This window comes from Bos indicus, chromosome 20, assembly GCF_029378745.1.
Source record: "Bos indicus isolate NIAB-ARS_2022 breed Sahiwal x Tharparkar chromosome 20, NIAB-ARS_B.indTharparkar_mat_pri_1.0, whole genome shotgun sequence".
Classification (NCBI taxonomy): Eukaryota; Metazoa; Chordata; class Mammalia; order Artiodactyla; family Bovidae; genus Bos; species Bos indicus.
Window position 1 is genome coordinate 25,931,054 of NC_091779.1, and position 12,648 is coordinate 25,943,701.

Here is a 12,648-nt window from a genome sequence, read left to right on the forward strand (position 1 = left end):
CTTACATATCAACACATTGTTCTTTTCATGTTGGCTCTCCTCTAGCATAATTTATCCAAAATTCAAGTTTGAACATTTAAACCTCAAGATTTGGTTTGCTAGGAGGGATGGTCGGAAGACACTGACTTCATACTTGAGAGGAATGAGGATTTGAAAAGTAAACACTCACAAGAAATCCTCCTGTTCCCACGTTCCTTGTCAGTGTCAAGCCAAGGCTCATGTTGGTTTTCATCTCAGTAACATTGGACATGCTCGTGGAAGCTTTCAAAGGGGAGAAGATTTTTAAAAGTGGTTAAATTATCATTTAAAGACTTTTTTTTTCAATGTACATTCAGGTTTATATGTAGCACTGAGTTTAGTACTCATGGTGGGTAATCAAGTATATGGAAATGAGATGTTTCATTGATCTGGCTGCTCACTTAAATGAGTGAGGCTGCAGAATGTGATCCTCGGGGGTGGGGTCTACAAAGGTCATGATGATTCCATCTAATGCTTTATTCTGGATCAGAAAAAAACATTCTTAAAGTGTTATCAAAGAATGCCATATGGTAGAATCTGGCCCAAAGCAACAGTAAGTGAACTTTAGAAAACCATCATGACACTAGCACATAGAATAATAGATAAATCTCTCCAATCTTCTCTCTCCCATTCAGCTAAGGCATCATTTGCTGTATCCGTTCTTGACCTACTGAACACTGAAATTCTTTTCAATAATATCATTTTTTTCATTATCCTCTGATCTCTGCCAAGGTGTGTATGTGTATCAACATACATGCACACATACCTGTACACCTATATATATTAGTTTTTCATTATCCTCTAATCTCTGCCAGGGTATGTGTGTACATATATACAGACACACACACGTATACATATACATAAAATTACACTGTTTCTGTAAATGTGTATATACATCATTTATCCTAAGTTGTGTGTGCTCAGTCACTTAGTTGTGTCCGACTCTTTGTGTCCCCATGGACAGTAGCCTGCCAGGCTGGTGAAATTCCAGGCAATAATACTGGCGTGGCTTGCCATTTCTCATTCCAGGGAATCTTCCCCACTCAGGGATCAAACTTCTTTACCAGCGCAACACCTGGGAAGCTCTAATCCTAATTATCTGCTCATTTATATACATATGCATAAAATTTCTAAAAATAAATATACATACATATTTAGGGGTGAGAGCTCAAAAGTTTTATTATACAGTTTATCCCCTGTTTCCCAGGATGCCCATTTTAAAACTTCACCCTTCTTCTCAAGCCTCTAAACTCAACCCAGATTCCATCACTCTCTAGTGCAAACAAGATAATCACACTCAAAGGGTAATCTCAACTTCTCTCATCTTTACCTAACGGTCCTTTTAGAATTCTGACTTGTCTCTTTCCTCTGTGTTTCAGAGAAGGTAATACCCAGGTACCAGAGACATTAATTTCATCCAGTTAACTTTATTCTTGATTGGTCGTCACTCCCTTTTATTGCCTCCTTCCTCTCTCCTTACAAATATGATCAGTCAGTTCAGTTGCTCAGTTGTGTCCAACTCTTTGCGAACCCATGGACTGCAGCACCCCAGGCTTCCCTGTCCATCACCAACTCCTGAAGCTTGTGCGAACTCATGTCCATAGAGTTGGTGATGCCATCCAACCACCTCATCCTCTGCTGTCCCCCTCTCCTCTTGCCTTCAACCTTTCTCAGCATCAGGGTCTTTTCCAATGAGTCAGTTCTTCACATCAGGTGGCCAAAGTATTGCAGTTTCAGCTTCAGCATCAATCCTTCCAATGAATATTCAGGACTAATTTCCTTTAGGATAGACTGGTTTTATCTCCTTGCAGTCCAAGGGACTCTCAAGAGTCTTCTCCAACACCGCAGTTCAAAAGCATCAATTCTGTGGCACTCAGCTTTCTTTATAGTGCAGCTCTCACATCCATACATGACTACTGGAAAAACCATAGCTTTGACTGGATGGACCTTTGCTGGCAAAGGACTGTCTCTGTTTTTTAATATGCTGTCTAAGTTGGCTGTAGCTTTTCTTCCAAGGAGCAAGCATCTTTTAATTTCATGGCTGCAGTTGCCATCTGCAGTGATTTGGGTGCTCAAAAAATAAAGTCTGTCACTGTTTCCATTGTTTCCCCATCTGTTTGCTGTGAAGAGATGGAACTGGATGCCATGATCAAAGTTTTCTGAATGTTGAGTTTTAAGCCAACTTTTTCACTCTCTTTCATTTTCAATCAAGAGGCTCTTTAGTTCCTCTTCACTTTCTGCCATAAGGGTGGTGTCATCTGCCTATCTGAGGTTATTGATATTTCTCCCGTCAATCTTGATTCCAGCCTGTGCTTCATCCAGCCTGGCATTTTGCATAATATACTCTGCATGTAAGTTAAATAAGCAGGGTGACAATATCAGATGAGATCAGATCAGTCGCTCAGTCGTGTCCGACTCTTTGCGACCCCATGAATCGCAGCACGCCAGGCCTCTCTGTCCATCACCAACTCCCAGAGTTCACTCAGACTCACATCCATCGAGTCAGTGATGCCTTCCAGCCATCTCATCCTCTGTTGTCCCCTTCTCCTCTTGCCCCCAATCCCTCCCAGCATCAGAGTCTTTTCCAATGAGTCAACTCTTCGCATGAGGTGGCCAAAGTACTGGAGTTTCAGCTTTAGCATCATTCCTTCCAAAGAAATCCCAGGGCTGTTCTCCTTCAGAATGGACTGGTTGGATCTCCTTGCAGTCCAAGGGACTCTCAAGAGTCTTCTCCAACACCACAGTTCAAAAGCATCAATTCTTCGGCACTCAGCCTTCTTCACAGTCCAACTCTCACATCCATACATGACCACAAGAAAAACCATAGCCTTGACTAGACGGACCTTTGTTGGCAAGGTAATGCCTCTGCTTTTGAATATGCTATCTAGGTTGGTCATAACTTTCCTTCCAAGGAGTAAGCGTCTTTTAATTTCATGGCTGCAGTCACCATCTGCAGTGATTTTGGAGCCAAGAAAAATAAAGTTTGACACTGTTTCCACTGTTTCCCCATCTATTTCCCATGAAGAGATGGGACCGGATGCCATGATCTTCATTTTCTGAATGTTGAGCTTTAAGCCAACTTTTTCACTCTCCACTTTCACTTTCATACAGCCTTGATATACTCCTTTCCCTATTTGGAGCCAGTCTGTTGTTCCATGTCCAATTCTAACTGTTGCTTCTTGACCTGCATACAGATTTCTCAGGAGGTAGGTAAGGTGGTCTGGTATTCTTGTCTCTTGAAGGATTTTCCACAGTTTGTTGTGATCCACACAAAGGCTTTGGTGTAGTGAGAAAGCAGAAGTAGATGTTTCTACTTATAGGATCATCTCCTTTTTATTAGAAAAATCGTTTCTTAAACCTGCTTGCTATCTTATCAAACTATTTTGCCAGTTCTCCTTCACTACTTAACTTCTGGAAATAGAGGTCTGCTTTTGTGGATAATTAAAACCCAGTAATTCCAAAGAGTTACAAATAATTCCAAATAGTGATTTTCTTTTTTTAGTAGAACAAGATCATTTTCACATGATCAGAAACACAGAGTGTTCCTCAGCACCCCCCAAATTATCCCTAGTACTGATGTTTCTATACTGAATGGTTTATTTTGAGGAGGGAGAGAAGTATGAATAGTCTCAGATTTCTGTTAGTAATCACCAAAATCATCCTAAATGTTGATGGAAACTGGTCCACAGACTGGGCCAGATGGTCCAGGAGGCAGCATGTTTCCCACACATCTTACTCAATTAGGTCATCAAACTGTGTTGGAAATTTGGATACAGTTGGACCCCATGTGACTACAGAGATAAAGGCAACAAAAGCTGTATGTATTTCTTAAAGGCAAAACTCTGGTTTTGTTGTCTTTTTTCAACTGAGTATATAACAAGATTTTGATATGTATAAAAAAACCACATTGCCAATTATAACTTACTTTGCAAATTCAATTTTTCACATGTAGTGGTGGATAGATCAACAGGACATTTATATACATCTCCCATTCGGTTCTTAGGAAAGCCACTCCATGGTGAACCAACCAGTAACCTAGAAATAGGGATTTTATTTTCCATTAGACATTAAATGTTAGCTATAGTTTCTTAAAGGTAAAACTGACCACAGAACAGTCAAAAATCCACATTTAATTTCAATTTAATAAGTGAACAGTTTCTATTTGCTCAGCTGTAATTTGTTCTTTTTATTTTTCTTCTTAGCTGATGAAGAAATTAATGAACATCTGCAGTACCACTGTCTTGCCACAATACCTGGGAGGTTTCTCTAAAGCATTTCTGTCCAACGGAAATACAATGCAAGTCACAAACGTGAGGCACATATGTAATTTTAAGTTTTCTAGTGGCTGCATCAGGAAAACAAAAAAAAAAGCAACAGATGAAATTAACTTATTTAAATAATATATTTTATTTAACTCAGTATATCCATACTAATTTGCTATCAATATTAAAATTACTGAGCTATTTAACATTCCTTTTCCATACTAAGTGCTTGAAATTCAATGTGTATTTTATATTTTGAGCACAATCAAGTAAGCATGTCGAGTGCTCAGTAGCCACAGGTGGTGGCTAGTGGCTACCATATTGCTCAGTATAGCTCTAAAGAATGAAATAATATTAAAACCTAAAGCAAGAACTAACATTTGTTGAGTATCTTCCACGCCCTAAGCACTTTCATATGTTATTTAGGGAGCACATAAGTTATCTAAGTGGCTTTATGTTTTACTGTCTATATAAGGGAATGCTCAGCAAAAATACAGAGCGAGTATACTGTGGGTCTGTGTATCGTGTTTATAGCTGGAATACAGAAGCAGAGGTCAGAGATAGGTGCTAACGTTTTCCTTTTGGTTAGTTTCACTTCCTACAGAGCTTTCCAAAAAGATATTAAGCATTTCCTTGTAGAATCACTGGACATTTCTGGCCAAGAATAGACAGAAAGAGTCCATATAACAGTCTGATCTTTAGAAACTCCTGTAGGTTAACTACTCAGCAGCAACCAGTGACTAAGGAAGCATAATTGACTCAATGTTTTTTCCTTGTCAAAGTTGGAAAAGATTAGATTATTGATCTAGGAAACTTAAAGTCTTTCATGCTACTTCTGTCTAAATATTTTGTCATTATTGATTAAACAAAATGTGCTCAATTAAGTGCTATAGTGAATTAAGAAAAATCTAAGGCACGTTTATGTCTACTAAATGCAGTAAAACTGTTTAAAAAATAACAAATAAAAATAATAATCATAATGAATGGAAATATATTAATAGATTGCTCTTCTTGAAAAAAAATTTAAATGGTCAAAGGACGCTAACATGGACATGGAAGGATGAGGCTGGTAGCTGGCATTCTTATCAGAGGGAGCAGCGTAAACAAGCATGCAAAGAGGGAAATACAAATTATTTTGAAAGAGTTAATGATTCAGTAATAATCTTCTCCCCTTATCTTATACAAATACTCTCAAGCAAGTATTCTGTAGAGAATTCTAGAATACTTTAAACCAGTTAACTTTGATTAACGTTAGAGTCGCAAGTTTTTGTCTTCTTATGAGTAGATACTTTATCTAATTTATCTGTTAAAATACTGTCTATAGAAACCATCTACAAGACAAAAAGATAGCCTAGTGAATGGGAGAAAATATTTGCAAATGCTAAGACCGATAAGGGATTAATGTACAAAATATAGAAACAGCTCCTACAACTCAACATCAAAGGAAAAGAAAAAAAACTAAAACAAAGGGCAGAAAACCTGAATATACATTTTCCAAAGAGGACGTACAGATGGCCAACAGGCACACAAAAAGATCCTTAAGATCATCAATTACCACAGAAACGCAAATTAAAACCACAATGAAATATCACTGCACATCTGTCAGAATAGCTATCATCAAAAAGACCACAAATAATGAATGTTAGTGAGGATACAGAAAAAAGGGAACTCTAGGACACTGTTGGTGGGAATGTAAATTGGTGCAGTCACTGTGAAAAACTGGAGTTGCACAAAAACTAAAAATAGAACTATCTTATGACCCAGCAATTCTATTCCTGGGTATATATCTGGAAAAAAAAATGAGAATGCTAATTTGAAAAGGTAGGTGCACATCAATGTTCATAGCAACATTATTTACAACTGTCAAGATATAAAAGCAACCTAAGCGCCCATCAATAGATGAATAGATAAAGAAATGTGGCATATATATATACAGACGCACATACATACATACACATATATGTATGCATATGTATGCATATATATGTAGGTAAAGAGTCTGCCTGCAGTGCAAGAGAGTTGGTTTGATCCCTGGGTCCGGAAGATCTCCAGAGAAGGGAATAGCAACCTACTCCAGTATTCTTCCCTGGAGAATTCAGTGGACAGAGGAGCCTGGAGGGCTGCAGACAGTCACAAAGAGTTGGACATTACTGAGCGACTTTGACTTTCACATACACATACAATGGAATACTACTTAATCATAAAAAGGATGGCATTTTTATTATCAAACTTTATTTTAAAACTTTAGCATGCAGTCTATTGACTGAATGAATTTTTAACTATAGAATATAGTTGGTCCCCTATAGGATAATGCAGCTCACATCACAAGTTCAACTTAAACCTTGAATTTGGAGTAAAGCACATAAGAATGTTGCTAAATGTCCTCAATCACACTTCGTTGCCCTTTGGGGAAAGAAAATCCAGAGGTAGTGGGTGATGCTACTTAAGTAGAATTCCACATGAGCTATTTTAAAATGTAAATCCTTTTCAATCTGAATTTTTGATTAATTTTCAGCTAATAATTTCTAATGGTAACATTATAACAAGGTTTTATGAACATGCATCTGTAATTTTTATTTTAGTCACAAATACAGTTTTTTTTTGCCAAAAAAAGAAAAAAAAAGACATTTTGCCATTTGAAACAACATAAATGGACGTGAGGGTATTATGCCAAGGGAAATACGTCAAACAGAGAAAGACAAATACTGTGTGATATCACTTATATGTGGACTCTAAAAAAAACAAAACAAACTAGTGACTATAACACAAAAGAAACAGACTCACGGATATAGACAAGAAACTAGTGACGACCAGTGGGGAGGGGGAGGGGGAGGCACAAACTATTACGTGTAAAATAAACAAGCTGTAAGGATATATAGCACCATACAGGAAATAAAGTCAATACTTTATAATAACTCTAAATGGAATATAACCTTTAAAAATTGTGAACCACTATGTTGTACACTGAAACTTTTACGTTAATAATATTGTACCTCAAGTATACCTCAATTAAAAAGTAATACATCAAAAATATTGCCTATAAAGAGGAATGCAATAACACCAGGCATACAGGTTAAGATTTCTGAAGAAGATAGAAATTGATATGTTGGCTATAAGTCCCAAAATTTGCTTTAGTGAAGGAAGAGAATCAAGGAGCAGGATTTGAAGTGCATGTTTGAGCATATCTGATGTTCTTCAAATTCATGACAACTCAGAGGAAATGAGGAAACTTATGAAGATTCTGTATTGTAAAAACTATCTTCCAGCAGCTTGATTTTCTCCGTTTGTACAAGTCTGTGGTCTTCATTCCATAGTGGGACTATACAGAATTACCTCTAACCTTTGTGTGCAGGATACATCTTAAAATTTAAGAAAGAAAGAGACTGAAAAATGAAAAAGAATATATATATGTATAAAATGGAATCAATTTGCTGTACACTTAAAACTAACAACATCATAAATCAAGTATGATAAAAAATTCTTTTAATTAAACAAAGAAAGAAAGAGATAATGCATTTGCTTTCTTTTCCAGGCCTGTTTTCTTATACTTTCCTGAAATTCTGTATTTTAGTCATTAGACTCTGATCTGGTGGAGAAGCTGGATTCTTCTTGCTTCTAAACCTTAACATGTGCTGTTCCCTGCCTGGAAAAATTCTGCTCATTACTTAGGTCTCTCATTAGACAACCACTTCCTCCAAGAAGTCACCTGGTTCTTCTACATTTGAGCAAGGTAGATTTCCTAAGTAATTTCTTAGCCTCTGAGCTTTCCCTGTCCTGGTTTTCATCACATTACCCTGTAAGGGCCTCAGTTCAGTTCAGTTCAGTCGCGTCCGACTCTTTGTGACCCCATGAATCACAGCACTCCAGGCCTCCCTGTCCATCACCATCTCCCGGAGTTCACTCAAACTCACATCCATCGAGTCGGTGATGACATCCAGCCATCTCATCCTCTGTCGTCCCCTTCTCCTCCTGCCCCCAATCCCTCCCAGCATCAGGGTCTTTTCCCCCTGACTAAAATACCGCCCGCCCCTACCCCTGCCCCCCAGGGAGGAAAAGTCCATGGGGACTAGGAATCCTGCCTATAGCACTGAGTGACTAGGTGTCAAATGAATGAATGAAAAAAACAAGTGAAGAAACAAATGGATGATTGAGTCAACATTATTTTTTAAAATTTCTATTAGAGTATAGTTGATTTGCAACGTTGTGTCGATTCTACATTATTACCTGGCGCTTCCCTTGTGGCTCAGCTGGTAAAGAATTCACCTGCGAGGTGGGAGACCTGGGTTTGATCCCTGGGTTGGGAAGATCCCCTGGAGAAGGGAAAGGCTACCCACTCCAGTATTCTTGGGCTCTGTAGTCCATGGGGTCACTAAGAATCGGACACAACTGAGTGAATTTCACACACACACACGTCTTGTTAAGGAAAAGTTGAATAGAAAATTTTTATTTCTTTTTGTCTGAATTAAAGATAAAACAAGCAAAAAAAGAGGTGAAAAAACTCCACCAAGTTGAGAAGAAAGCATTATATGGGTACTCTTCTGTCAATTGTTCCTGATTCAGTCTCCACGTAGCTACCACGTGTCAAACTCACGTCTTTATTTTTTAAACAAAGGCTGACTGAGGAGTCCGTAGGGAACAACATAGCACCTTATAGCAAGAAACTGTAACAAAAAGTGTGGCTTTGCCCCTTTAAACTGTGGGAATTTATATTAACGACAGCAAATCTTACAACAACTGATGCTGTACAGGAGGCTTTCCGAACATTATTAAGTTCCTGTGCCAAATGGGTCTGAGATTATTTTATCTCCATTTTACAGATGGAATCACTGAGACAGATGAGCAACTCACTAATATTCACATGGGTTGTGAAAGCCAAGCAGAACTGATTCTGACATCCAAGCTCTTAACCCTTAGGCTATTTATTCTCTTTCCTAAATAGTGGCAAGAAGGCCTGGCAAAGGGCCCAGGTTGGGAAAACTGTCTGAACAGATGAGTTGGCTTCCAGATTCATAAAGGAGTAAAAACTGGAACCTGAGGGTCAGACCCACACCCTGGCTGTGCTGTGTACAATCAGGTAAGAACAGCATATGTTCAGAGAGTACCAAGTGTGGTCATTCAGGTGGTTTTTATTGTACACCTTTCCTATCTATCCTTAGCTTATTCCAGAGAAACACACCGAGAAACATAAGTTGAGTGTTTCTCACCTGAAATTTAATCATTTTGTTCTTCTGGGCCTCCAGCCTAGAGCTGCATCACTAGCTACCCGTTTTCTCAGTGAGAAAGCTCAAAAGGCCACCTGCTATTTCCTAGTGAGTAAGTGTTCCCTGGACACTCTCTCTTGGCCTCCTTCCACCTCACCCCAGAATTCAGGGTTGGATAACCTCATGGTGCTGGGGGGTTATGACACCTCTACCACCACCATGAGAATTCGGGTCCCTGCCCCTGCCCCCATTCATCAGACAAGACGAAATGAAGCCTCTGTGCAGCTATATGCCTATATGAGAAATTCATGAAAGGGCTTGAGAGTCTCACACAGGACGCATAGAAATCTCTGGCGGCACCACACCATATTAAACCCTTAACACAAAACAATAGAGGACAGTGGCAACCAGACCATTATGTCTGCAATGGTGTTTTCACTGTGTATGACTCATTCTTTAACTACTGAGAACCATATTAGTAAGTAGGTAGTCATAGGTCATACTAGCGATTACAGCGAAGGTTTGAAAACCCACTGCCCACCTCCTTTTTTGGCAGTGTTTCCAGCAGATTCTCCTCCTGTCTTGGACCCAGTGAAATCCTCGTTCCTGACAACTCTCCCTCCAAAGGAGAGGTTATGACATCACCCGTGGCTACTCCGAGGGAACTGTGACATTCTCAAATTAATCAGACAGGAAGATGAGGGAGGCAGGTATATTTATCTACACAGTGTATGTAACCAGCTATAGCAGGAAGAAACATGCCGGGAGAGAATGTTATAAAGGTGGGGGACCAGACACCTCAGCGGGTAAACTAAGTGTGGTGAAGCCTCTCTGAAGTAACAGATTTAATTTAATCACAACCAGGCAAAGAGCTGCATGAACAGTTGTGTGTGCTGATTCTCAAAACAGAACAAAATCCCAAGATAAAAACTTCTCTTTTCCTACAGTGAAACTGGGAATTCTTCCAAGACTACTTAAAATAACACTTACTGTTCAATTATCTTGTGGGAAAATAGTGATTATATAAAGTTCCAAAACATAGTCAATTTGCCCACCTCCAGTGGAATTCAAAATACTTTGTTTAGTTAGTAAATAGTATTTATGGTGGTGTAGGTAGTTTTAAACCCACAATCCAGGGGCTGTTATAAATATCTTCCTTTGGTCTGTGAGTCTTTAAACTCTCCAAGCATTTCTTTGATACTAGAGATTTTCCCAGAGATTACCGACAGAGGTGCACTTAAAATACTAGGGCAAAGCATGTTTTATTTGATTCAATACATGCTTTGAGGTCCTAGGAGACTGACATGTTGTACAACTCTAGGGAGTTCCATTCCCACATGCAAGTTGTGCCTGGGCCTTGTGCAGTGTACAACCTGTGAAGCTGTACATGGGGGCCAGGCAAACTATGTGCCAGACTCAATTCTAGGCATTGTGGATACACTAGTGACTAAATTAGTCAAAAATTTATGGCCCCAGACTTCTCTGGTGGTACAGTGGATAAGAGTCTGCCTGCCAATGTAGGGGACTTGGGTTCTATCCCTGGTCTGGGAAGATTCCACATGCATGGAGCAGATACACCCACGCTGCACAACTCCTGAGCCTACATTCTAGAGCTGCAGAGCTGCAACTCCTGAGCCCTTGTGCTACAACTATTGAAGTCCACGCACCTAAAGCCTGTGCCTCACGACAAGAGAAGTCATCAAAATGAGAAGCTGCAACAAAGAGTGGCCCCATTTGCCTCTGCTAGAAAGCTCATGCCCAGTACAACTAAAAATAAATTAGATTAATAAATAAACAAAATTTTTAAAAATTATGGCCTCTCAGAAGTTACCTTCTAGTGGGAAAAACAGACAATAAATGTAATGAGTAAGTAAAACATACGGTAATGGTGATCAGTACTTTGTGGGACAAGTGAGGAGGGCAGAGTCAAGAGTGTGGGGTGCAGGGTGTTGCAATCTTTATTAGGAGGGCCAGGAAAGTGTCACTGAGAAGGTGATATTTACGTAAAGAGTTGAAGGAGGGAAAAGAGTAACATCTTAAGACTCTGGTGGAAGAGAAGTCCTGACTATGAGAACAACAAGTGCAAAAGCCTGTGGCTGGCGCAGAATGCACGAGGGGGAAATGGTAGGAGATGAGGTCATGTTAGTAATGGGCCTGGATCCCATAGAGCCTTGTATGAAATTGTAAGGACTTGTTTTTTCCTCTGAGTGAAATATGAGAAAGCCACTGGAGGGTTTTGAGCACAGTACTGATACGATCTGACACATTTTCGGAGGACTTTGAAGATTCCTCTGTTGAGAATGACTGCATGGGAGTAAAGGTGGAGCAGGTGAAGCACTTAGAAGGTGCGTGGCACGATGCAGGCAAGAGCTGGGGCCAGGCTCCTGTGGGGCTGGCAGAAGGGAAGGTGGTGACAATATATTTTAAATATATTTTGAAGGTAGGGCCAGCAGTATTTCTTGAGAAGTTAGTTTTTCAATAAAAACAAAGCAAAGGGTGACCCCAAGGTTGTCGGCAAGAATTAAAAGTAACCAAGTGGCCATTATCAAATAAGGAGGATATGGTCAGTGGAGCAAGATTCTTCAGTAAAGGAAGCTCAGAAGTTCAGAGGGAGGTATTTTCAGTTGGAAATGTCTCAGCCATCCACAGAGTTGTTTTGTCTGGCATTAGAAGCCTACCATATGTAATACCCACATTAAGATGAGACATTTCAAAGCCTATAGCTTATAAATATAAATATTATTCCTTATATTGTTTAGTTCCAGGCCACTGACAACACAAGAAGTCCAGTGAGTTCCATACGGCTACTTGCTTGGAACATAAAAGGAGTTTGTCATGGGAAGAATTCACCTGTAACGATTTCCCATCTCCAGAAAGGAAGAAGACAGGTAGGAGTTCATTTTCAGCTGTTGGTTGGGAAGCACTGCTATTATAATTTACTAGCTAAACTCTAGCATATGTTTCAAGGCAATTTTAGCCTCCTGGCCTCATTATGCTGCCCCAGACTTCTCTGGCTGCCAGGCTGCTTCCTCAAATAGTGGGATGGCTACATCCTCAAGATCTTTCAGTCCCCCGATGCAGAGTCCACTGACCTCATTATTGCTAGAACATCTTAAGCCTATTATAGTTTTATCTCACAAAACCCTGGAAATCAGCTTTTGCACTGG

General features: G+C 39.5%; 1 protein-coding gene across 1 annotated transcript in view; it reads right to left on the reverse strand.

Annotated features, from left to right (window-relative positions):
• Positions 1–12,648, reverse strand: part of ITGA2 (integrin subunit alpha 2) — a 108,758-nt gene that overhangs the window by 56,332 nt on the left and 39,778 nt on the right. The window contains exons 3-4 of the mRNA XM_019982863.2: positions 3,944–4,053; positions 170–261 (exon numbers count right to left, since the gene is read on the reverse strand). Coding sequence (XP_019838422.2) covers positions 170–261; positions 3,944–4,053 — 202 coding nt within the window. The remainder of the gene's footprint in view (positions 1–169; positions 262–3,943; positions 4,054–12,648) is intronic.